The 25,609-nt window shown below is 41.6% G+C and overlaps 1 protein-coding gene across 5 annotated transcripts in view; it reads right to left on the reverse strand.

The window, feature by feature from the left end:
• Nucleotides 1-3,048: 3,048 nt before the first annotated feature.
• Fbxw7 (F-box and WD repeat domain containing 7) overlaps nt 3,049-25,609 on the reverse strand; it is a 204,971-nt gene continuing 182,410 nt past the window's right edge. For 4 of the 5 annotated variants that reach the window (XM_045131787.1, XM_045131788.1, XM_045131789.1 and 1 more), the window contains 8 exons: nt 16,643-16,777; nt 12,685-12,808; nt 10,733-10,869; nt 9,404-9,517; nt 8,122-8,303; nt 6,107-6,332; nt 4,336-4,546; nt 3,049-3,385 (listed from right to left, as the gene is read on the reverse strand). In XM_045131787.1, the coding sequence (XP_044987722.1) occupies nt 3,117-3,385; nt 4,336-4,546; nt 6,107-6,332; nt 8,122-8,303; nt 9,404-9,517; nt 10,733-10,869; nt 12,685-12,808; nt 16,643-16,777 (1,398 nt within the window). In that variant the 3' untranslated portion in view covers nt 3,049-3,116. Of the gene's footprint in view, nt 3,386-4,335; nt 4,547-6,106; nt 6,333-8,121; nt 8,304-9,403; nt 9,518-10,732; nt 10,870-12,684; nt 12,809-16,642; nt 16,778-25,609 lie in introns of those variants that run through there. The other variant, XR_006632966.1, reaches the window with a different exon arrangement.

Below are 25,609 nucleotides of genomic sequence, written 5' to 3' on the forward strand. Positions count from 1 at the left end.
TGTGTATATAAAACATGCATATATATATATATGCATGTATGTATATGGTCACAAACTCGACTTTTCTCACATACAGAATATTAGAATGACCTGGAGTTATGGAGTTTTATTAGCTTCTCTCAGAGTTGTAAGCACCAACAGAAAGCAACTGTGCTTTGTAACATTCCCTTCAATCCTTACTTTAACCCCAGAAGCTGGCTATCCACTAGAACTGAAGAGTATTAGAACTGGGATTGGAACTGAGGCCTAGCTACCTGCAAGGCTGTTAGCTAATTCTATTTTCTACAGGGTTCTATAAGGGAAAGCTTTTCTCAGTGATATTCTAGTTTAAGCCCCATTTATGTGCCATTATGGAAAATTAGTTTCAACAACTGTGAAGTAGAGTAACTTTTTGTGTGAGCAGTAGTTATGTCTCTGGTTTTCTTTGAGGCAGGCAAGGGCTTATCCTCTACATGCAGGCCTAACTAAGATGACCTTCGCTTGCTTTTTAACCATGCAGTTTTCCAACCTCTTCCTTTGCCATCACTTTATCTCGAAATGGAACCACCAAACAGGATGATGGCATTTAAGGCAGTGGTTCCCAAAGGCTCAGTGTCCACAGCTCTCCTGTCAGCCTTGTTCAAATGCAGATTCTTGGACCTCATTCCCCTGATCTGATTTAGGAGCCTTGTGGAAAGAGGGGCCTCGGTGAGTGAAAAATGAAGACTTCATAACTATGAGAAACTCATTCTCTAACAACAGTCCGTGTCTATTAGCTTTGAGATGTTTGTCTTTGGCCTGGACAGTTGTGACTGTGAGAAACAGGCATCTCCAGGTTACACACAGAAAATGGCAAGAGAAGACTCCAAGCACCACAAAGATGCCATATCCCTCTCAAACCTCGCTTTCATTTGTAGGTTTCCTTGAGGGCGGCAAGTACCCTGTCCTCAGGAGCACAGGCTGGAGTCCTGGCACTCTGCTGGTTAAAGTGACCAACAAAGTACCCAGCAGTGGGGCATGGCTTTGGCTCATCTGTAAAATGCAGGTAGCAGTATCTACCTGTGGGGTTGGAGGAAGCTTGAAAAATAATGCTTAGTAACTTCCAGGTAAGCACTAGAAGTTGAAGAATTTTAAAATAAACTATTTAGAGGATTTGAGTTATAATTTTCCCAAGTTTTGTGACTTTTTGAGGGAGCCAGGCTCCCTGCATATATAAGAACCAGTGCCGTGGAGGCAGGCCCAGTGGAGTGTCCTCTCACAGTTCCAGAAGGCTGCAGTACACCACCTTCGTTGGCTCAGAAGTTTTGATTGTTATGTCACACACAAAGACTACAAAGAAACCAGAACTTTGCTGTTTTTAGTATTAGGAACAAACCCTGCATATTTATAATGACAGGAATATTACCTCAGTGGAAGAAACAGGCAGACTAACATGAAAAAACACATTTTATTGCACTTAAGTTATAAGAAAATAAAATTTCTAAGTGAATCAAACCATAGACACAATCCCTTTAAAGGTTGCTTTCCTCCATGATGTCAGGTTGTTACATACCTAAAATTAACCAACTTGAATCTGATTGTTTGAAATCAGACTATAAATAAAACAAACAAAAAAAAATAAACAGGAGGAGGAGGAGGAGGAGGAGGAAACAAGACTGCCTAGGATACAGTGTTACACCACTTTCACAGTTCAGCTTGAGTTGTGGCTCCTGGAGAATGAGGCAAACCATCCGACGTGACCTCTCACTCAGTGCGCGTGCGCACAGGCGCGTGTGCCGCCTTCACGACAGAGACGGGATCGGTCCTCTCTGTCAGTTACTCAGAGCAATGAAACTGTAACAGTTGCTTTCCCAAATACTGTCAAATGCTAAGACTGACCAGCAACTTTATTTTAACTTTGTCTTATATATTTTTAAAATAATTTGTCAGTTTTACTATGTACGATGTACGTTCATCCATTCACCACAGCCCTCAACAAGAAAAGGTTCTCCACAGAACAGGCAGTAACGGCTCTGTTCCAAGGAATGTGTTTTAATTTTTGCCCAGATAAAAGAAAATAAGCTTTGCACACACTCTCGATTCTTTATTTGCAGGCAAACTTCACTCTTTATTATCTGAAACTCTTCCATTCTCAGCCTCTTAGAGGCACAGATGGTTCAAGTTTCAGTGGCAAAAAGTCTTTTTTCTGTAACCAAACTAGAGCAAATTTGGAATTCAGTCTGGGACTAAAACGTCACAGCAGAAAAAAAATAAAAAAAAATAATTTGCTTTTTCTTCTTTCATTTAGCAGCATAAATAAGTTTGGCCACTGGGAGCACAGCGCAGGGTGGGGCAACAGCCCACGTCTGAAGACCTACTTCCAGCACCCGCATCAAGAGTTACACCATCTCAGGACTCAAGGACCCAGGACGACGTGCCGCCTTCGAGCATCGGATGCACTGAAGAGTGTATACGGAAGCAACAGTGAAGATTAACACAGGCTAATACTGTGACTGATTGACATTGGCAATGGTTGGCAAAAAAAAAAAAAAAAAAAAAAGAAAAAAAGAAAAAAAAAGGAAAAATGCTTTTCATGATAACTATACAAAAACAATTCACAGTAATTTTTTTTTTTTTTAAGCTTTTCCACTTCAGAAAAACGACTTTTGTTGCAGATGCTCTCTAGTCAGAAAGTCAACCAGTCCTTGTTGGATATTATTGCAGCTCCTTCCTAGGCGATGGCGTGGGCTTCGGCATCGACACTGCCCGATGACCATTGGAGACGGAAATAAAGAAATAATTGCACCTGGTTTGATTTAGAAAGTCTCACTTTGCAAAGCTGCCCTCATCAAAAGTGAAGCCTTTTCTGTGACGAGACAGCAGCCGCCTCTTGTCACTTCTGGCTTCTCTTCCTCTTTCCATCTTTGTCTGTAGGTCTTCTCAATCTGTTGTCCCAAGCCAACATCCTGCACCACTGAGTACAAGGGTTTTTTTTTTTTTTTTTGTCATTTTCTTTTCTTTTTTCTTTTTTTTTTTCCTTTTGTGTTTTTGTTTCTTTTCTTTTCTCTTTTTTCTTCTTCTTTTTTTTTTTTTTGCGCAGGGGAAGGTCAGGGAATATATCGTCTACACAGTTGGATAAAATGCATCTTTTCTGCTCCTCACTTCATATCCACATCGAAGTCCAGCACCAGCAGCTTGGTTTCTTCAGTCCCATTCCGACTCCCAACCGCACACACCAGCTTTGTGTTTGAGGCTCTGATCCGCCACACGACGCCCCCGCTCCCCCCACTCTCCAATGTGACCAGGTTGCGAATAAATTCACCCGTTTTCAAGTCCCATAGTTTTACAGTTCCATCGTCTGAGCTGGTGATTACAAAGTTCTTGTTGAACTGTAAACAGGTCACAGCACTCTGATGCTTGTTGGGACCTGGGAAAAACCAAAGCAAGTTAATGACTGGCTGGATGCCATGCCATGGGCTCACTACCAGACAACCTGTGGCCTTCTACATGAGAACACACAAGAAACACAGCTTTTCACATGCAGCACACTTAGAAACCTTGTTCTGAGTATTTTAAGATCAGCTTGGAAATAAGAAAATCTGGTAGCTATTTGTAACTGAAACATTAACTTTCAAGAGCTCTGTCTTCCAGGAAGCTTGGTTAACTACCAGATATACATTCGATTTCTTGGCTGTCTGAGCAAGAGCTTCCCTGGCAATGAGAGAGATGGTGCTACTGAGGGCAATGTGAGCGCAAGAGATCTATCCAGCCATTACTCCGAACTCACCAGTCCAAGGTCAAACAAAACAGACCCTCTTACAAAACTCCAAGGAAGAGGCAAGGAAAAAAAAAAAGCCCAAAACAAACAAAAAAATCCAATGAACACAAAGCTGTTGTGTGATGCCCCGCACGGCCTCACTGAGGAAACTTTCTAAGGGCTCTGACTGCAGCGTCATCACGACAAATGTAACGCTCTAATGCTAATGACTCGCACATGTCTCTTTCTGTATTGCAGGGGGCACTGTGATTCCTTTCCAGCCTAGTCTCAGCAAGTGGCTAGGTAGAGGCCATAGTACTTTTCTACGAGAGATGCTTCAATGCAAAATAAAATGAGAGCTCAATAAAAGCTTTTTCTGTGAGATAGCACAGGTCATGCTCACTGTTACTTAAGGTTAGTCAACTGTACACAGAGCAAGTGATTACTCGACTGCACATTATACACACAACTTAAAGTAATTTCTCTTCTGCCCTTATAAGCTCATCTGCAGTAAGCATTTTGCATGCAGTTTAAGTCTTTGGCATACTACAGCTCTACCCAGGTTCTCTCGAGTAACAAATGCATTCTGATGAGCCTTACTAATGGTGGCCAATACTTACCTTGCAATGTTTGTAAACACTGTCCTGTTTTGATATCCCAGATTTTAACTGTAGAATCTGCATTCCCAGAGACAAGAATATTATCTTTGAGTTCCATTCCACTTGTTAATGACTGGTGTCCTGTTAACGTGTGAATGCAGTTTCCTGTCTCCACATCCCATACTCGGATGGACGTATCAAGAGATCCACTCACCACATGGATGCCATCAAACTAGAACAGACACCGTGTATTAGAACAGAAACACGACTTCACTTCTCACCAGTTACTGCCTCACTGCTAATGCGGGAGAGCAGGCACCAGGTTCGACTGGAGCACAGTGGATACCAGATAAACTGTCGCTGGGCTAGCATGCATGTCATCAAGTCTGTAGTGAATGTTTTCCAACACTCTTTCACAGATGCTTATTTATCTATACACTCACTCATTCATTTATTTCTGCCCAAGAGTTCAAACTAGAGGCAGAAAAAAACTCAAAAAAGGACAGGAAACACATGAACTGAATGCTATCCTCAGATCACCTGCTCTGGGCTGGTGTCTGTGCCCATGGACTGCCCTGCGAGGACGCTGCGCCTCATTTCCCTACAGGGAGCTGAAGCTTCAGCCAGAGCTCGAGAGAAAAGGAGTGCACATCAACACCTCAGCACGAGAAGGGCCAGGGACAGCTTTCAGGACACTCAAAAGCAAGTCCCATTACACTGTATGCAAAATAAAAGTTGTTTACAAGAACTTAATGCTAATTAGGAAATGTGCCAAAAGATAACTTTATTTGGCAATAGAAGAGGGAGCATTTTGATAACTAAAGCAAGCTAGATAGTATCTTTTCTCCAGCTATCCAGTAACACAAAAAGTGAATAAACACCTATCAATACCCTGATTAATGTGTGGCCACCTATTTTGAGAACTTTCATTTAGGATCTGCTTATCACAAGACATAAAAAAAGCTGTAGCCAATTCATTCTCATTTGAACTTAACACCTTTTTTAGTTTAATCAGCATCTTTTTCATGCATGTATCCATATTTCATGATATGGACAGTCTCTTATCAATGCCCTAAGAACAGCAATGCCAGCACTAGGACTATGTACTAATTAGCTGACCATTAATAGGCAGTAACTGCTGATTATATAATAGGAAATACTTTTAAATTGAAAATGTTCCATTTCAGGAGATAAAACAGACCGATTTTCTATATTTGCCATTACTCTAGTTAATGAAGATCTTGAAATATAACAATCCAAGTTTGGATATAAGCAAGAACATGAGGTTGATCACATTTACCTCTTTATGACTACCAGTCAGTGGCCCTGGGCTAGCCGAGCAGCTTATTGCAGAAAGCTTCCACAGCCAGGTTGAATGGGGATGGAATCACAATTACATGGTCCATCAACTTTTAGCTATCAAGGCAAAGGGGCAGCTTTTGGCCAAATTAATCCTCTGCTAAGGAGTTTATTAAAATCCAGGTTATTCTCCTATGAGACTAACTATTAATTAACATGGCAAAATTTACAGCCCCAAGGTCTCAGGTTCTGGGACAAATATTTGCATTTTAGAGAAAGAACGGAAGACAAAATGAAATGATTAAACCATTTAAATAATTTTGAAATTTATGCTTTCTTCACGCCAACTTTAGGGTATATGTAAACCCCAGATTAATTGGAATCATCCTTTTGGGGCTGTATTGGATTAGCAGTCTGACAGTAATTATCTGAGAAGAACAGTCTTATGACTCACTGGCAGAGCATCTAAGGGAGAGGAGACATGGCCTCTTACCTGTAAGGAGTAGACTCTATTAGTATGCCCCTGCAACGTGTGTAGACAGGTCTCAGTCTCCGGATCCCACACCTTCACCATAAAGTCATAGGCTCCACTAACAACCCTCCTGCCATCATACTGAACACAGCGGACGGCTGCCACGTGACCCATCAAGACATGTAAACACTGGCCTGTCTCAATATCCCAGACCCTAAGAGTGGCATCTCGAGAACCGCTAACAACTCTGTAGGAAGGAAAACAGGAGAGGAAAAAAGGATTAGAATGCTAAATAGTGTGGGCAAGCACCAGAGACCAAGTCAGTGTCCTTGTTCCTTTCTTTATCTTCCTTAAAGAGAAACACCCATTTGCTTAAGAAATCCTATTTAAAACCTTCATAGGTAAGTATATAGTGAGTTACGCTGTCTGGAAAAGGACATGGGGAAGTCTGAAATTTCACCTGGTTCCTGACTCAGGGACGTTGGCTCCCGCACCTTAAGCTTCCATGAAGAGTTTGAAAACAAGGGCATTGTATTGCAAAAGAAGGCAATTCTTAATATATAGACTATGCTCTTGATTTCAGAAATAAAGTGGTAATATGGGCATATGTATAAAATGTTAACAGAATTCTAAGTGGCATGGCTTTGAACAACTTTAATTTTTTATATTCTTCATCATTTCCTTAAATTTCAATTATGAACTGTTACCTTTGGGATTTGGTAAACAATTCAGTTTTTTTAATTAAAGAATTTTTAAGCACAATTTGGGATTTAAAAAGCTACAGATAAAACTAACTAATAAATAAATGAAGCTACAGGCGCCCCCTGCATTTCGTATTCTGGTCAACTGTGCTCAAACAAGCAGTGCTTACGCTTGTACTGCTTACGTTCTAAACCCTGGACAGGCTGGGGCACAAAGGCGCGCAGAGTAGACGTGCGCAGAGCAGCAAGGCCTTAAATACTAAAGGTATACTTTCCTGAAAACCAGTGATATGGACATGTAATCATCTCTGGTTACCAAACAACCCCCCCGCCCCCAGGAAAAACCAAGCCAGGAACCCTTACATCATTCCTAAGAGATAAATCCCAGCTTTCATACCGGGAAAGTGGACCACTGCAGTGTTGAGAGAATGGACACAGACCTGCAATGCAGGGTCTTCTGATACCCCCTCAACGTGAGCCACGCAGAATGCTGTTCAAAGCACAGGCGAGAAAGACTTTCCTGTCCATGCCTATTTGGGGGTGAAGTCTACTTAATGTGATAGTAGGAAAGTACTGCACCCAGGGGTATAGGTAAAGAAGGCTGTGAATTCACTGTAAGGATCCTTCAAGATTTCCTAGTTTTGGAGACGGGGTCAGATTGGCCAGAAACTCTCAGACCCTCCTGCCTTCACCTCCCGAGTGCTAGGGTAGGACATGCGTCATCACATCTCGCCAAAGACATGCTTTTTGACAAGCAAAGTAAAACACATGCTTGCTTAACAGGGCACAATGCGGGCACGCTAACAGAAAGGAGAGATTTTCACAGGAGGGCACTGCAGGTGGAGGCTGCAGCACCGGCGAAGGCTGGCAGCAAACAGTTTGCTTTTGTGGGAGCTGCTTTGAGAACTGAGGATTCCCATCTCTTGAGCTGAGGGACAGGCAGGAGTGGGGTAGGAGGACATTAGAAAGACTATGACTTAGAGGCTTGATCCTTGAGCAACTGAGTTTGTTCCCTTGCACAAATATAAACACTAAGAGAGAAAAATGATTTGAAGATGATGAACCATCCGAAACAAAACATGACAAGAATTAGGGAGTAGAAACTCAAAGAGGAAGGCCACGCCATCTCCATCATCCAATGAGGAAGGGAGTTTGAAGACAACGCTCCAATTTTAAGCCAATACACTATGACTTCCCCAGTTTAGAAACACCTGCAGTCAGTAACCCAAGTGTAAGGCAAGAGCCCACCATTCCTACGCTATCTCAGTAACACTACACAGAGAGGTCCACATTCCCAAGTGACAAAAGTTCCAACCACAGTGGCCTTTCCTTTACCTTTTTTCATGGAGGTGCATACAGCGAACAGTGGAAGTATGCCCATATAAGGTATGTATACATTCTCCAGTCTCAGCGTTCCACACTTTGAGAGTTCGGTCAGTAGATCCACTAATGATGATATTATCTCTCATCTGTGATGACCACACTCCCCCGGTATGTCCCACCAATGTTCGCAGACACTGGAAAAATACTTCTGATGATTAATTTTCGGTAGAAAGGAAAGCAAGTCAAATAAGATATTAATAGCTCATTAAGATCTGGAATAAGCCATGTATTCAAACGTAATAAATCATCAGAAAATAATTCTGCATACCAATACAACCTGAGTCACCCCGTCACTATCTGTCAGCGTTTACTGCACAGTTAGCGCATCCACAACTGGCAACAGCCATGTGGCAAGCACACAACCGAGTCAAAGCGCAGTGTGCTAGCTCCCGCTTGGCCTCCGAGACCAAGAACATGAAAGCTGCGGCAGGGCGTCTTCCATGGGAACAGAGTCAACAGCAGAATGCCAGTGGAGCTGGGCGTGGCCGCATACCACATCGCATCTGAGTCTGCCCAAGGCAGTAGTTAGGAGCCAGCCAAGCTACTTCTAGACAAGTAAAGGCAGTGAGACTCTGAAATAAATCCAAAACTAATATCACACTATGGAAATACGTAGCTGCTTTAAAAAATGTTAACATCTGATTTGGAATATTTGTAAGACTCTTTCTTGTCCAAGAAGCAGCATGGTACAAGATGTTTTAAAAGCATGGATATTTTCCATATTTCTATTATTTTTGATGGTCAATTACTTAATTAATGAAACAATTTTCTTTTGGACAGTTGCGCTCAGGAATCATTAAGGAATACTATGTGCAGGAAAGCCATGGCGTGAACTGCTGTTCTCTTCAAGCCAGTACTTACGTCCTTTCTCTGCTTTCCTCCCTGTTCTAAGAATCTGAGGTAACTCTAGATTTATATGATTTATTTAACATCTAAACATAGCTTACTAACACAGTAGTTTATAAGGAAAAATAAATATCCCTCAATCATATTTTTGAAGGACATTGGTTCTAATATCTAAGTCACAAAGATGGACAAACTAAATAAAGAAAAAACCCAGTGGCATCCTGCCATGGAACACACTGGCATCATGCCAAGGTGACATTCATTAACTATGGGGAGACTACATTTCTAAAGGAGCCCTGGCCGAGGGAGGGCACACATCTTGCTTTCCTCCTGCTGGTTCTCTGTGCAGACACACACACGGCAACATGGGAAGGATGGATGCACTTACTTTGCCAGTGACTGCTGACCAGACTTTTAAAGTGTTGTCATCAGAACCACTAACTATTCGGTTACCACAGAACTGTAAGCAAGTGATCACGTGATCATCATGTCCTTTCAGCACCTGTCGGACAGATGTACAAATCAGTCACATACTATATTACATGATGTTCTTCAAACTGCCAGTGAATAGAAAAATTAACAGTAATCATAGCACCTGTAGTCTGCTTTTACAATTGAGAGGTTGGTAAAATAGGAGTCATCTTTCTTAGCTGATGAATTAAGCATCAGACATTTTAATGTTTCTATATTCTATTATTTATACTGCCAACACTTCATAAAGATGGTTCAAAACACAAATGAATTTTATAACCAACTATTTAATGTGTTTAAGCCAAAGCATATCCACCTTATTTTTATAATTTTGATGCCTTTAAAACAAAAGAAAACTAGGTCTGTAATTCCAGCTACTTAGGAGACCACCGCAGGGGGAACACAAATTCAAGGGCCTGCGTGGACTATAGTGTGCATTCCAGTCCAGCCTGGGTAACTTAGCAAGACCTGGTCTCAAAATAAATAAATAAAGGGGGGGATGAGGGAGGTAGGGGTGTGAGGCCCTCTTCTAGGTTCAATGTTCTGTATTGTAAAAAAGAGGAAGAAGAGAAAGAACAGGAGAAAGCAACGACTAACTAGAACAACGTGAATAACAACTAAGAGATTTTTCTACTTACAACAATAACAACAACTGCCAGTGTATAAATACTAATATATCAGTTGTTTTTTCTTTATGAAGGCATACCTTAGAAATTCAAGTATTTCCACCATTTTTTTAAAAAAATATATCGGAAGTGTTCTAAGACAGAAAATGAGAATTATGCTTTAATTTAGCTTAGAAATCACTGTTGCCCAAACTGGTCTCAAACACATGACAACATTTCTGCCTCAGCATCCTGAGTACAGGGATTACAGGCATGAGCCACCATGCCCAGCTAAACTAACATTTGATTCCAAAAAAATTAATCATATTAGAGAAACTAGCAATTAAGGACTACTGTCAACTGTATTTTCAGGGTTGTTCCCCCCACCCCCCAAGGTAGGGTCTCACTCTAGCTCAAGCTGACCTGGAATTCACTATGTAGTCTCAGGCAGGCCTCAAACTCATGATGATCCTTCTACCTCTGCCTCCCGTCAGGGCTTCTTTTTTTTTTTAAATATTGAGTAGCTTTTCCCTCACACAGGAGATTGGTGTCAAGTTACACTGCCAACAAGTGAAAAGGTGCAGTGGGCACTGCCACTGGTGAGGAAGCAGCTTCTGTTCGTGGGCAGGTAGGGGCCTTACCTTAGGCGACTTGAGCTCTCCTCGCCTCCAGTTGGTATCAATTCTGTGCTGTCTGATGTACGCACTTTTCCATGGGCTGTGTATGAAACCTGGTTTTATTACCTTTCTTCGCTTGATGTGCAACGGTTCATCAATCCCTAAAGTGTCAGAGAGTTCAAGAGAATAATTCCTTTCACCAGCCATAAAAATTCTATGCTTTATAATGTATCTAATTTTCTTCTGTGCTTAAAATCTGTGAAATGCAGGAGGCCATCTGATTTCTTTGACAACTACTGAGGTATCCACTGGTCATGTCAAGTCTGCATTCTCTATGCAGTTTTGTATTCACACTTTTCTTTCACAATTATTCTTTCTAGGAGGCACTGGTGTGGACATGCCGAGGTTGGGATGCTTGGCACTGCTTATGTGGATATAAAATAGTACAACTGCTGTGGAAATCAGCACGGTGGTTCCTTACAAATGTTAAGCATAGAAATAGCATATGACCTAGCACTTTCACTTCTAGATCAATACCCACGAGAGTTAAAAGCAGAGATGTGAACAGGTATCGGTACTACCATACAGTAAAAGAATTCACAGTTAGCCAAAATGTGGAAGCAATCTAAGTGTATACTGACAGATGAATTAGCAGAATGCAGCATATGCATAGAATGGAATGTTATTCAGCCTCCACACAGGGAATATGGAACATGCTGTGACCTGTATGAGCCCTGAAGACATTTTGCTATGTAAAACAGGGAATTGCAATACCTGTCTTGGTACCTAGAATACACAAATTAACAGACAAAGTTGTTAGGAGGCACTGGGGGAAGGAGGGATGGAGAGCTGCTGTTTAATGGGTACAGGGTTTCAGTTAGGCAAGATGAAGTCAAGTTCTAGAGATGGAGGGCAGATTGCTGCATGAAAATGTGACTGTATTTAGTACCACTGAACTATACCCTTAAAATGGTTAAACAGACACACTTTATGTAGACAAGGCTGGCCTCCAACATGTAACAATCCTCCCACCTCTGCCTCCCAACTGCAAGGATTATAGGCAAGTGTCACCATATCTGGCTTGCTACCACAATTTGTAATTGTTCTTAAATTTTATTTGCACACGTCTCTGTGTATGTATGTGTTCAGGCAGGCCCTCTAGGGTCTCTTGTGGCTGCAAATGAACACCAGTCTACATACACCTTATACATATATATAGAGAGAGATTTGAGAAAGTAGATTTTACTGGTTAATCCAGGACACAGGCAGGGGTTGCCCAGAAGAATCAGAATGAGAAAGCGAATAGCCTATATCTTCACCTCAAGTCTTTACTAACATGGACCAGCCATCACTCGAGCAGCCCGGGGAGGGGACGCCTGCAGAACATACTTCTACCTCTATGCTCTTCCACAAAATTTTGCATATCAGAAACAGTATGTTTTACCTATTCAATTCAAAATGATTACTGTTCTAGATGCCTGTTGAGAGAGAGAGGGAAAGAGAGAGACAGACAGACAGACAGACAGACAGAGACACCTTCCTTTAAGGGATATGGACAAATACCTATGCCTCTACTAAGAAAAGGGATTAAAACCCAACCCAAGCCAATCATGTTCCAAGAACACATGCTTCACGGTGGGAAACTGCAATATCCCCCATGTTTATGAATGTCTAGATCACAGAAGGCATCCCTAAGTATTTCTGAGAGGAATGAATAAAACGCTGTTATCTGGGCATTTAACTGGTAACGGAACAGTTCAGTTTCCTTTAAATTGTTTTCGTCTTGACTCTTTCAATGCTGGAATCGAGTAGGTGAACATAACTGATGACTCACTCTTTGACAGGCCAGGCAGACCCCTTTTCTAGTGAGCTACTACTCCACTCTGCCTGCACAGAAAACTCCCTTCGTCCGCTCACTCTCAGAATCACTGCTTCTCCACAGGACAAACACCTTCTCCATGAGATTCTGTACTCACCCTCTTCTTTGCACTTCTCTCTCCAGAGAAGGTTGTCTTCAGCCAAAATTCGCCAGTAGCGACACGTCTGAGCGGCTTGTAGCAGGTCTTTGGGTTCCAGGAATGAAAGCACATAAAGTGCCAGCTATGGAAAAAGACGACAGGCAGAGCACACGCATATTAAAAAATTAAACTATTAGTGCGTAAATGCACTGTTAGTCTATATTTAAATTTATAAAATCATGGAAGGGAGAACCTTCAGTCTGAACACCTGGAAGGCAGCTGCAGAAATCACACGTTGTGGGTCTTTGACAGGCTGCACTCTAGCAGCTGTCCTTTAAGAAACACTCACTAGCCCGATCTCTGCTCTCACTTTCCTCCATGAGCCTCAGCACAGCCACTCTAGTTCAGATTCTGCTTTTATAAATTGTGTACACTGGTTTTCTCTCCCCACTAAATGTACAGCTATGACAGAATCTAAGTGTTCACCTTATAGCAGCCTGAACTTTCACAAAATAAGATTCTGCAGGTTTCTCTGTGGCTATTATAGCCAGTAGTCCTCTAGCACTTCAAAGGAGGTGTCACAACCACCCTCTCAGACATGCCCTGCCTGTAAGTGACGAGCTGAGACCACCTCAAACACTGTGAAGACCAGCATGGGGCTGGGGCTGCCGACCTGACGCTGCTTCTGGAGGCCTGCTCGGCAGCTGCAAACAGGTATACTCTGGAGCCAACTGTTGGGGATATTTCCAAACTACTTTTTTAAACAATACTTAGAAGCCATTATTTTAAGTCAATTCAGGTAAAGAACAAGAAGAGAAAAGAAGTGGTATGAGAACCTTGTTCAAATAGCTTTACATATCATTTAAATGTTGGTAAAGAGAGATTTAGGATTTGTTCAAATGAATTATAAGGAAGATACAAGTGCACTTCTTGTCAAGAAGGTAATAATTCAAATAATACTATGTAGTCTCCAATAAGATAGCATAAGTTTTCTAAAGGACTTATATACACCCAATTATTTCTCTACGTGTTAATTAGAGCATTTCTCAAACTAGGAACTTCTCATTCCCTTTCTAGCTGTACTCATCCTTTGGACAACTGCTTCTGCAAAGACAATATTGGGTTTACCATTGTGTCAGAGAGTTTCACTTACTTTTTAGATTCTTTACAACATTTTTAAATCCTACTGATTTTAAGACACATTTTTGTGTGCTACAAAGTTACTATGAAAATTAGAATAGGAGCTGGGGGGATAAATCAGTCATTAAAATGCTTGCTGAATTTGATCCCCGGAATCCACATGAAAAGGGGGATGGGGTGGCATGTTCATGTAATCCCAGTGTTGGGGAGGCAGGCAACAACCCCAGAGTTCGCTGGTCAGTCTAGCCTGCTCAGTGAGTTCCAGGTCAATGAGAACCTTGTCTCAACAAGGTGATGGTTAAAGCCAGAGGACAACATCGGAGGCCATCCTCTGGCTAACACGCACATGCATGCATATAAGAACTTAAGAGGAAAGCCAAAACCCTCATCAATCTCAGACATACGGAGTAAGCTAAACTAGGAGAAAGTCTGGCAACTTAATACTACCCTCTAAAATGAGACATGGATCAAGGAATATACAAATATGCTGACGGTGAATACATTCACTGCAATCAAGTGTTATCTATTATGACCCATCTGGAAACAAAAAGACCTTATGTCACTTTCATAAGCCAAATCTATTCAAAACAGCTCCATTTTAGAAAGAACTCATAAGAATAACATTTTTTTTTTCTTGGACAATGTCCTTTTTCAAAAGAACCAGTGCAACAGTGGCACACAGGTTATGGGAGTAACCACTGCTCTCTGACTGGATGAGTCTAGCTCAGTAGGAAGGAATTCATGCCTGGTACTGAGAACCAAGTCAGAAGGCTATGGCTTGGAAACTATAGATCCTAGAGGGAAGCTTCCACTGTTCTTTGTCTAAAAGGAGGAATATGCCCATCAAAAAGTCTTGTAAGTATCTGTTTGTCATAACCCTTTGATCCATGATGCTCTCACTCTTGGACACTCAAGATCCACCAGAATGCAAGAAAGGAAAACCAAGTGAACCAAGTGCCTCACCCATGAGGAGTCATCCCTCTCACTTCCACTAGGGCCCAGGAAATACTGCAGAGGAAATGGTGGATTATATATTACTGCTGTTCTCCTGCTAATCTGAAAACTCCCTCCAGGGAGAGGGCAGTGGACCCAGAGCTCAAGTTTAAAGGAGATTTATAACCCACCTTCCAAAGCCCAGGGGACACTGTGAAAGAGGTGGCAAGAGAGCTACAGGATGGGAGGTTTGTTGAGGCCTTGCTCCTACTCCCGCCCCACACTGACCAGTATCATATGACTACGCAGTGATCACTGGTACCTCCACTGAAGAGGGTCTTCAGTGAAATGTTGAGGGGAGGGTGAGTAAGAGACATAAGAATGTACCCTGGTGGGAATATGACCAATTTGTAATATGTTGTTCATATACTAACATTCTCAACAATTTTTTTTTCTTCAAGGTAGAGCCTCACTCTAGCTCAGGCTAATCTGGAATTCACTCTGTACGTAGTCTCTGGGTGGCCTTGAACTCACGACAATCCTCCTACTTCTGCCTCCTAAGTGCTGGGATTAAAGGGGTGTGCCACCATGCCCAGCTCTCAATAATTGAAAAAAGTATCTATTTGAGAGAGACAGGCAAAAAGGGAGAGGAAAAAGGAAAGAGAGAGAGGGAGGGAGGGAGGACATGGGGGGGGGGGGAGAATGCTCCAGCCACTGCAAATGAACTCCATATACATGCACCACCTTGTGAACCTGGTTTTATTTAGGTATTGGAGAATTGAACCTGGACCCTTTGGTTTTGCCATCAAGTGTCTTAACTTCTCAGCAATCTCTCCAACCCCAGTAATTTCTTTTCAAGTGCAAAATCTTAAAAAGCAGCAGGGCCAAGTGGCATGCACCTTTAATCCCAGCACCAGGAAAGCAGAGGTAGGAGGGTCTCCATGAGTTCTAGCCAGCCTGGGACTACACAGGGCATAGGTCAGTCTGGTCAGACCCTACCTTGAAAAGAAAAAACAACAAACAAAAGTACTCCTAGGAAAAGTCTCCAGGAAAAAGATGCTTTCATCAATTTTGCTTTTCCCTAGGGTTATGTTTCACCTCATACATGAAACATATTATAATTTGGATTATCTTTAATATCACTATGATATTTAGAGTGATTATCTGAAGAAAAAAGACTATTTTTATGTTCAGATTTGAAGCTTCAGAATCATTTACATGGTGTATTAGTATTTTATACTGTCTTCATAGTTGACATGTAATTAGTAGTATGTATAATTATTTGGGCAAATATAAATCATGGGGACATTGATTATTTGTTATAGTTGTTTGCTGACAAAAAATAAACTATAATTCTATGCCAATAAAAAGCATTATATCTAAATTATGCCTTGTTTATACAGTCAAGATTTCCCACATGATTGTAAATCTATGATAAGTGTCAGTCTGAATAACAAAAAGAAACGGACATAAATAATTTTAAAAGTACAGTGAGAATGTGACTGGTACGGGAAGTCTTGTGTGTGATGGAGAGAGGATTCATAGATAAATACATGACAAAGAAGTAAGAACAGTATTGCTCTTTTAACTGTGACAATCCACCATATACAGTCCACACTCCAAAATAACTGCGAGTCAGGCTTCAATAGCCTAAGGAGGAAAATGTGGTGAAGAAATGACTGAATGAGACGTAAGTCATTCTCAAGCGTCTTTGACTCACTGAGGGAAAGAAAGCGGGAGCAGTTCGCACGCTCACTGCAAGCCTCAAGTGCGCCTGCCACCAGCTACAGGTGTAAACGTGGAACTCCTGAGCACCAAAGCCAGCAGAACAACGTTCAGCAGAGGGGCTGCTGGGTTGCATATCGCAAGAGCCTCCCCCGAGGAAGGTACCCAACGTCCTTACCTCTTTGGGGAGCAAGGAGATGAAGTCTCGTTGGAACTGGGGCTCGATCACTTGCATCATGTGCTTTACCTGCGTTGGCTCACAGCTGTCAATGAGCTCATCTAAAGCCAGCAACTTCTCTGCTCCACTCCAGCTCTGCCAAAGAGCGATCAGAAAGGCTATGATTTTAATCGATGCTTCAGAATACAAACTCATAAAGGACCCACATTCACGCACAGCCATCTCGGAACAGCACTGAACTGTAAAAAACTGGCTCTTGATGGCACCACTGCCTCCAGGAGCCACTGAAGTAACAGTGATTTTGTTTGCTCAAGTTCACTGACTACCTTTTCTGTAAAGCTTTAGGTCATGACTGATGCATGCATCACTTTGTGCATCTGGTTTGTATTTGCAGAGGCTAGAAACCCTGGCATGCCCACTCTCATTTTCTCTCTCTTTGTAAATCAATCAATAAAATATTATTTTAAAGAAAAGAAAAATATTTTGCATGTTAATAGTTATATGTTTATCTGGCACCAAGATACCAGTTGAGATAGCAAAATTTTATTTCAGAAACATCAATTTGGATTATTGAGTAAATAGGGAATTTTGACAGATCATTTTTCTCTATATTCTTTCAAAGGGCAGCCTAAAACTTTATGGCTTTAATAAGGCTTTCATCTAAGAGTTAAGAGTTTTATAACAATATTTAGAAAAAATACTAATAGCTGCATATTCTGCATATTTGATTTTTAAAATTTATTTATTTATTTATTTATTTGTTTGTTTGTTTTTTTGTTTTTTCGAGGTAGGGTCTCACTCTGGTCCAGGCTGACCTGGAATTAACTCTGTAGTCTCAGGGTGGCCTTGAACTCACGGCGATTCTCCTACCTCTGCCTCCCGAGTGCTGGGATTAAAGGTGTGCGCCACCACGCCCCGCTATTTATTTATTTATTTTTATTAGAGACAGAGAGGAGGGAGACAGACAGACAGAGGTGGGGGGAGAGAATGGGCACACCAGGGCCTCTAGCCACTGCAAAAAACTCCAGATACATGTGCCACCTTGTGCATCTAGCTTACATGAGACCTGGAGAATCAAACCTGAGCTCCTAGGCTTCACAGGCAAGTGCCTTAACCACTAAGCCATCTCTCCAGCCCAATTCTGCATATTTGAAAAGTGACTTCCACAAACTAAAAGGGCTTTTGATTTGTTTACAGAAAAGAGTAGCTGGCTTAGTATAGTAAAATAATTAAGAGAAAGGATATCTGAGCAGGTTTTGTAAATCTGTGCTTAATTTAGTGCCTCTGTGAATTATGTCCAGTTTGGAAGTAGATGAAGAGACTAGGTGAGGTTTGGTACTAAAAACATCTGGATTTTGACAGCTCACTTTTTAGTCAAATAAGGAAACCTGAGTTCTATAACATGTAAAATACACAACTTAAAAATAATAAATAAAGATATAGAGTTTTATTCAGAATACTTGTATATGTGTGGCCGGGTGTGGTGGTGCAAACCTTTAGTCCCAGCACTTAGGAAGCAGAGGTAGGAAGATTACTGTTGAGTTTGAGTCCAGCCTGAGATTATACAGTACATTACAAATTCCAGGTCAGCCTGGGCTACAGCAAGACCCTGCCTCTAAAACCCAACATAATACATACACACACACACACACGTGTGTCTGTGTCTGTGTGTGTGTCTATGTATACATACAGGACTAGAAGCATTTGATTATTCTGTTTAGTGTCTCTCACAGAGTGTCAAGTACTGGCTCAAATTTATCTACTGGACAATCTGATCTATTGTCACTCATTCCTGACCAAATAGTGTGAAGTTACATATTTATGGACTTCCATTCTTCACAGGATTTGAGATGGGACTCTGTAATACCTTGTTCCTTTCTGCCTACATCACAGGGGTTTGCGGAGACACCGCTCAAGGCTATGGCCATTCTGAACGATGGGCAACTATGGTGACTCTGTACTGCAGCTTTCCGCAAAGCATTGAAAACACTGACTTTCATAGACACTTCCTCTCCACTGGGGACTGAACCCAGGGCTTCCTGTATCCTAGGTAAGTGTTCTACCACTGAGCTGTATCTACAGCCTTTTAATTTTGTTTTGAATCTCAAGATACAGCCCTGCTAAGTTGTCTAGGCTAACCTTGAACTCATTTTGTAGTCAAGGCAGATCTTGAACTTTCTATCCTCTTGTCTTAGTTTCCTAAGTAGCTGGGATTATAGACATGTAAAACCAGGCCCAGTTTAGTATCCATTACATGTATCAATGCCAGCTTTAAATTACTTATAGTTTAATTATGATATAAAAAATAAATCTGCAAATTTCTAAAGAGGATAAAAAAAAATCAATGCCCTGTTATTATACATCATGTATATTAATGATATTAATAGATATTATAAGCAATATAAAAAACTATGTTGGCCTTATTATTATTTTTTATTATTTTACTATTATTTTTTATTATTTTTTGAATAAAGCCCACCAGACTGGCCTTGGCTTCAGCCACTACAAACTCTAGATGTGTATGCCATTTTGTGCATATGTGTGACCTTGAGCCACCTTGTGTGCCTGGCTTATGTGGGACCTGGAGAGTTGAACATGGGTCCTTAGGCTTAGCAGGTAAGTACCTTAACCACCAAGCCATTCTACAGCCCACTTTCTTTTTTTTTTTTTTTTTTTAATTTTTATTTATTTATTTGAGAGCGACAGACACAGAGAGAAGGACAGAGAGAGGGAGAGAGAGAGAATGGGCGCGCCAGGGCTTCCAGCCTCTGCAAACGAACTCCAGACGCGTGCGCCCCCTTGTGCATCTGGCTAACGTGGGACCTGGGGAACCGAGCCTCAAACCGGGGTCCTTAGGCTTCACAGGCAAGCGCTTAACCGCTAAGCCATCTCTCCAGCCCCCACTTTCTTTTTTAAGTAATGAGTTATTGCTATTTTTTAAAGAAATAGAAAAGCAGTATTCAAGCAAGTGTATAAATGTTAATATATGAGAAATATCTTATCACATCTTTTAGAGCATCAGATGAAAAGGAAAAACAAACCAGAATAGAAAATAATAACTACCTCAAGAATTTGTTTAGTGTTTTTTTTGTTTTGTTTTGTTTTTGTTTTTTGTTTTTCAAGGTAGGGTCTCACTCTAGCCCAGGCTGACCTGGAATTCACTATGGAGTCTCAGGGTGACCTTGAACTCACTCACGGGGATCCTCCTACCTCTGCCTCCTGAGAGCTGGGATTAAAAGCGTGCGCCACCACGCCCAGCAATTTGTATAGTGTTTTAAGCAGCCTCAGAAACTTTTATATATTTAGAACAAGGCTCATAAAATTATGCTTATAAAACAAAATGTTTCTAAGACTCTAAGACAGTGTCTAAGAGTGTGCATGCATGCATGCATGCATGTGTATGTGTTTGTGTGTGTTTGTGTGTGGAGATGGGGTTTCCTGTTGCTCAGGCTTGTCTCTAACTCCCTATGTAGACATGTCTGGTTTTGGGGAAGGGGGGAAGAGCTTGAGGTAGAGTCTTGCTCTAGGCCAGGCTGACCTGGAATTCACTATGGAGTCTCAGGCTGAAAAATCACAGAGATCCTCCGACCTCAGCCTGAGTTCTGGCATTAAAGGCATGTACCATTATGCCTGGCAGGTCTTTAACTTTTAATCTTCCTATATCCATCTCCAAATGCTGGGATTACAGGGACACATACCTGCTTTCTAAACAGTATTTTAAACAATGTCTTGTTAAAAGAATATTTAACAAGCCAAACAAAATTATATCTTGATTTACTTACATAGTGAATAGAAGTTATTTTATGATATTTTGTTGAAAAGAACATCACTAACCATGATTACATATTAAAGGAAAACTGTCTCCACAGACTATACACAGTTAGCTATCTAATTATGTAAAATTCTCTCCCGCCCTCCCACATCTCTTAGGTGATTCCAACAAGGTGTGGTTTGAATCTATCAGACACCTTCCTTTTTTTTTTTCAGCCTAAATTTCTTCCCTGAACTCCAGAGATAGGATATAAAATTGTGTCCTCTTCATCTATTCTTGATATGTAACATTATTAAAACTTAACATGTTCATAATTACCACTTCCAGTCATCTTCCTGATTTAGCAAACTATAATTCTGTTCCGCTAGCTGCCCTCTCCCATACGCCTACATCAGATAGCTCTGATCCAAATAATTCTATTCTCAAACTCAAAATACATTCAAAAACTGACCATGACACCACCCTAGTCTAAGCTACCAGCACATCTCATCTAGCTCATTCTATAGGCCCCTGACACGTCCCCAGGTTATCACCTTAGCCCTCCACGTCTATTCTGCACAGAGCACTTAGTGATGCTGTTAACAGCTCTCTCTGCCTAAAGCTTCACAGTGGCTTCCACTTCAGCCAAATACAAATCTGAGTCCTTAGGCTGGCCCTCAAGGTTCTAATTTCCCATTACTTTCCTCTTGTTTAATCTGTTTTGCCACATACATTCCTTCTCCACCTCAAACACTGCAGGCATGCTCAATTGGAGAGCCTTCTCACTTACTGTTCCCAGCTACATCCTCCTCTACCTACCCACAAGGCTCACCCCAACCCACCCCAGGAAACATTTCCTTCTCTGGGCAACATTAAAAAACTGTAAACCCCCCTAACTAGGACTGTCATGAACAATATTTCATGTGCTTGTTATTCACTTCCTTATCTTAGACACAAAGCAGGACCTGGCACAAAACAGATGCTCAGTAACTACTTGCAGAATGAACGAATGCATCCTAACAGTCAGGAGTTACTGCATCAGTATTACCTCAAAACTCTTCAAGACAGTGCTTCTATTCTTTATATATGATGGGTTTAGTTTAAAACTGTGTGTACATACATGACTAAGCAGCAAGACAAATAACTATTACCTCGGAAACCTTACACTCAATGACATCTATTAAAGCAAAAAGAACAATAACCTTTAATGAGGAAATGTGGAAATTACATTTACTGGGAATCAGGAGACTAGACTTTTAGGAGACGCTATCCCTTATTAGGTTTCAATTTGACCTCTTCAGGCCTTAAGTTTTTGTTTCCATGTTTAAAAAAATTTTCTTTTATTTACGGTTAAGAGAGGGAAGGGCAGAGATTGAGAGGGAAAATGGGTGTGCCAGGGCCTCTGCAAACAAACTCCAGATGCATGTACCACCTTGTGCATCTGGCTTACATGGGTATTGGAGACTCAAACGTGGGTCTTTGGCTTTGCAGGCAAGTGGCCTTATCCACTGAGCCATCTCTCTAGCTCCTTGTTTTCATTTTTAGTTGGCAAAGGGAAAGTGATAGATAATGGATAGTTATTTTACTTTTACCTGAAAAGTGGCTGTCTTGGAAAAGGTAGGGCAAGAAATGAATGGATTCCTTTTGGCCTTCACAGTAAAGCTAGTGGGGGAGTATACTGAAGAGGACACAAAGACATCCCAGGCTCAACAAAGACCAAGAGAAGCATATTTGGACGTGTGGGCTAAACTGTAAAGGCAAATCTGAAAATCCTCCATGACAGCAGCATCAATTATTGCAGGCAAATGAGACTGCACAGGTAGAGGTCCAGAAGAAAGCTGAACTGCAGGCAGGGGCCGCAATCTCAGAGAAACCACCTCCCATAACAAGGGTCTGATCCGAGCCAGTGGTTCTCAAATGCGGGCCAGGAAGTATGAGAATCCAGAGTCCTACAAACCACCTCAGGGTCCCATGCAATGTCATGGCTTGACTGAGGACATTTTATTTGTCAAACAAGCAACTCATCCAGTGTGGATATAGGTATTTTACAAACTGGCACTTGGGAATCCCTGGTCTGGGTGCCCTTGGTGTGCCAGACATAAGGTTTTAGGGACAAGGTGGTATTATATGCCTGAACTTCACCTGGTCGAGAACTCACTTCTCCAGCATGATTATTCAGTCTACTTGATGTGTTTTGTTCTGAGACAGGGTGTTGTTCTGTAGTCCAGGATTGCGTGGAACTCAGTACGTTGCCCAGTGTGTCCTCAAACTCCTGGCCTCCCCAGGCTGGGATTATAGGCGTGACCTGCTCTCATTCTGCTTGTGGGCAGTTCTCGGTGTTCAGCTCAACGTAACATTAAATCAACCTCAGAGAACAGGAACTGGGTACTGCTTTCTGATGAAACCAAGAATAAGTCTATTTCCATTTTAATGTAAATCTTTGAAATAGTAAAGGCATGGTGGTTTCCTTTCGTCTTTTCTAGCTTAAATATATGGCTTCCTTTAGTTCATGTGCGTAAGGTTTCCTGTTTTCTTGCGTCTGCATGTGGGGTGTATGTGTGTGCATGCATGCACCCACATGTATTTGGAAAGCAGAGGTTGTCAGGTGTCTTCTTTGGTTACCAGGTTTTGCCAATTCAATGGGGTTAGTCTAGCTAGCTAACTTGCCCCACCGATCCCCTGTCTTGGTCTCCCAAGTGAGCACTGGATATGGGGGTTTACATGAGCGCTGGGAACTGAACGTGCTCCTCACGCCTGCACTGCGGCACTTAACAGCTGAGCTCGCAGCCTCTCAACAAGGCTCCTCGTCAGCTGCAACAAGCACAATTTCAAAGTAACAAGCTCCTCCTCTTTTGTCAACCACCCTGTGGGGTTTAAATTTCTGTTGACTAGAAAATAAGGTTTAAGTACAACAAGTCAGAAAATCTATATAGCTTCAAAGAGTTTGCATGAAACTTGATAAATCCTTAAATATGGTGATTTTACTCCATTTCAATGTTAAAACAGAAGCATTCTATGCCTAAACATCTTTTAACATTTTAACTGTAACAGATCATTTCAAAGGAAAGCCACAGCTTTACGGCTAGTATGCTTTATTTAGTAAAAATAGGTAAAATTTGGAGCTGAGGAGAAGGCTCAGTGGTAAAGGCCTGCGAAGCCTGCTGGCAAGGGTTTGGTTCCCCAGTATCCACGTAAAGCCAGATGCCAAAGTGGTACATGCATCTGGAGTTCATGTGCAGTGCTCTTTTCTCTTTCTGCTTACAAATAGATAAGCACAAGTATCTTACAGTAGGTAAAGTATGGCTGGAATAAGCTAACTGCATATGCACGGTGCTAACACAAAGCCCTGTGTGACCTGAGCTCTTCAGCCAGGCGCCAGCGCTGCTTCTCGAGGATATCGCTGAACCTAAGTTTCACCATGTAAGAAAGCTCACGCCACTACTGTCTTTCCCTAGTCTAAAACCTTTAAAAGAGAAACCAAATGTCATCAGCCGAATTAAATAAGCACACCAAAACATTACCAGATCTGTCCTTCAAAATTAACACTGAGCCGGGCGTGGTGGCACACACCTTTCAACCCAGCACTTGGGAGGGCACTTGGGAGGCAGAGGTAGGAGGATCGCTGTGAGCTTGAGGCCACCCTGAGACTACATAGTGAACTCCAGGTCAGCATGGGCTAGAGCGAGACCCTTTCTCGAAAAGCCAAAAAAATAAAAAATAAAAAATAAAAAAATTAACTCTGAATCATTAATCTGTCTGCAGGAAAAATATAAGTAGAATCAGAGGCAACTGAAAAGTAGAATCAAGTCAGATAGTATAAAATATGTTTTTTGTTTTGTTTTTGGTCTAATTTGCACTTCTATTTTGCTGTACTACTGCTTCAATTTCCCTTTATCCAAAATGGTGCATCATTTGTTCTCATTCAATTTACAAATTGAGTACAGGGTACTTTTTCAGAATAGATGGAGCTCGACCAAATGCCATAGCACTGCCTTAGGAGCAATAGGAGGACAGTAAGGGGACACGATCTCCCATTTTGCTTGTTATGCAAGACAAAAAGTCATCATTAAATGCCCCACAGCATATCTATAGAAACTCTGCCAGTTTAATTATCCCTCTGCTGCACCAGAGAGGGCAGCTCACGCCATGCCCACTTTCCTAGGGCAGCGTGGCTGACCATAAGCAAGCAAAAAGCACTATAACTTTTAGGCAAGTTCAAGTACGGTGACAGTGAGGGCGCGTCAGAGACAAGGCACTGCAAAGATCTACCTTGTCAAGTTGACCTCTAGCTGCTACAGGTCTGTTTGCTACAGGATATTTACCTGAAAAACGTTACCGTTCAATACCTCCATTATTCCTGTTAAGTAAGAATGAGTTTCCTTCACTGTACTCCTTCTTGTATAAAAATAAAATCAAATGCTTTTATAAGACCAAAAGCTATCTGACATTCTTCAGTTTAATGAACTTACTGACTTAAGAAATACTTCTTTTGCTTTTATCTTTACAGTTAACAATCCTGAAACTGAGATGATTCTAAACATCCATGGCATCTCCGAGTTTATGAAATACATTTGAACATTTTTTTGCTTTTTTTTTTTTGAGGTAGGGTCTCGCTCTAGCACAGGCTGACCTGGAATCCACTCTGTATTCTCAGGCTGGCCTTGAACTCACGGCAATCTTCCTACCTCTGCCTCCTGAGTGCTGGGATGAAAGGCATGCGCCACCACGCCCGGCTCAGTGTTAATTTTGATGTCAGCCTGGACCACAGTGAGACCCTACCTTGAAAAACCAAAAGTGATAATAAGATAAAAAACTAAAATAAAAATACATCTTATGGGCTGGAGAGAGGGCTTAGCGGTTAAGTGCTTGCCTGTGAAGCCTAAGGACCCCGGTTCGAGGCTCGGTTCCCCACGTCCCACGTTAGCCAGATGCACAAGGGGGCGCAGGCATCTGGAGTTCGTTTGCAGAGGCTGGAAGCCCTGGCGCGCCCATTCTCTCTCTCTCCCTCTATCTGTCTTTCTCTCTGTGTCTGTCGCTCTCAAATAAATAAATAAATAATTAAAAAAAAATACATCTTATTCTGAACTACCTCCTGGTTATAAACCTTCACAAATAAAGTATTCCGAAAGCTGTCCTAGAATGATAATAAAACTGTTTAATTTTCAACATGTTGATATTTTGATGCAAAAATGAAAAATCAATTTTGTACTTTTAGG

This window comes from Jaculus jaculus, chromosome 12 (assembly GCF_020740685.1).
Source record: "Jaculus jaculus isolate mJacJac1 chromosome 12, mJacJac1.mat.Y.cur, whole genome shotgun sequence".
NCBI lineage: Eukaryota > Metazoa > Chordata > Mammalia > Rodentia > Dipodidae > Jaculus > Jaculus jaculus.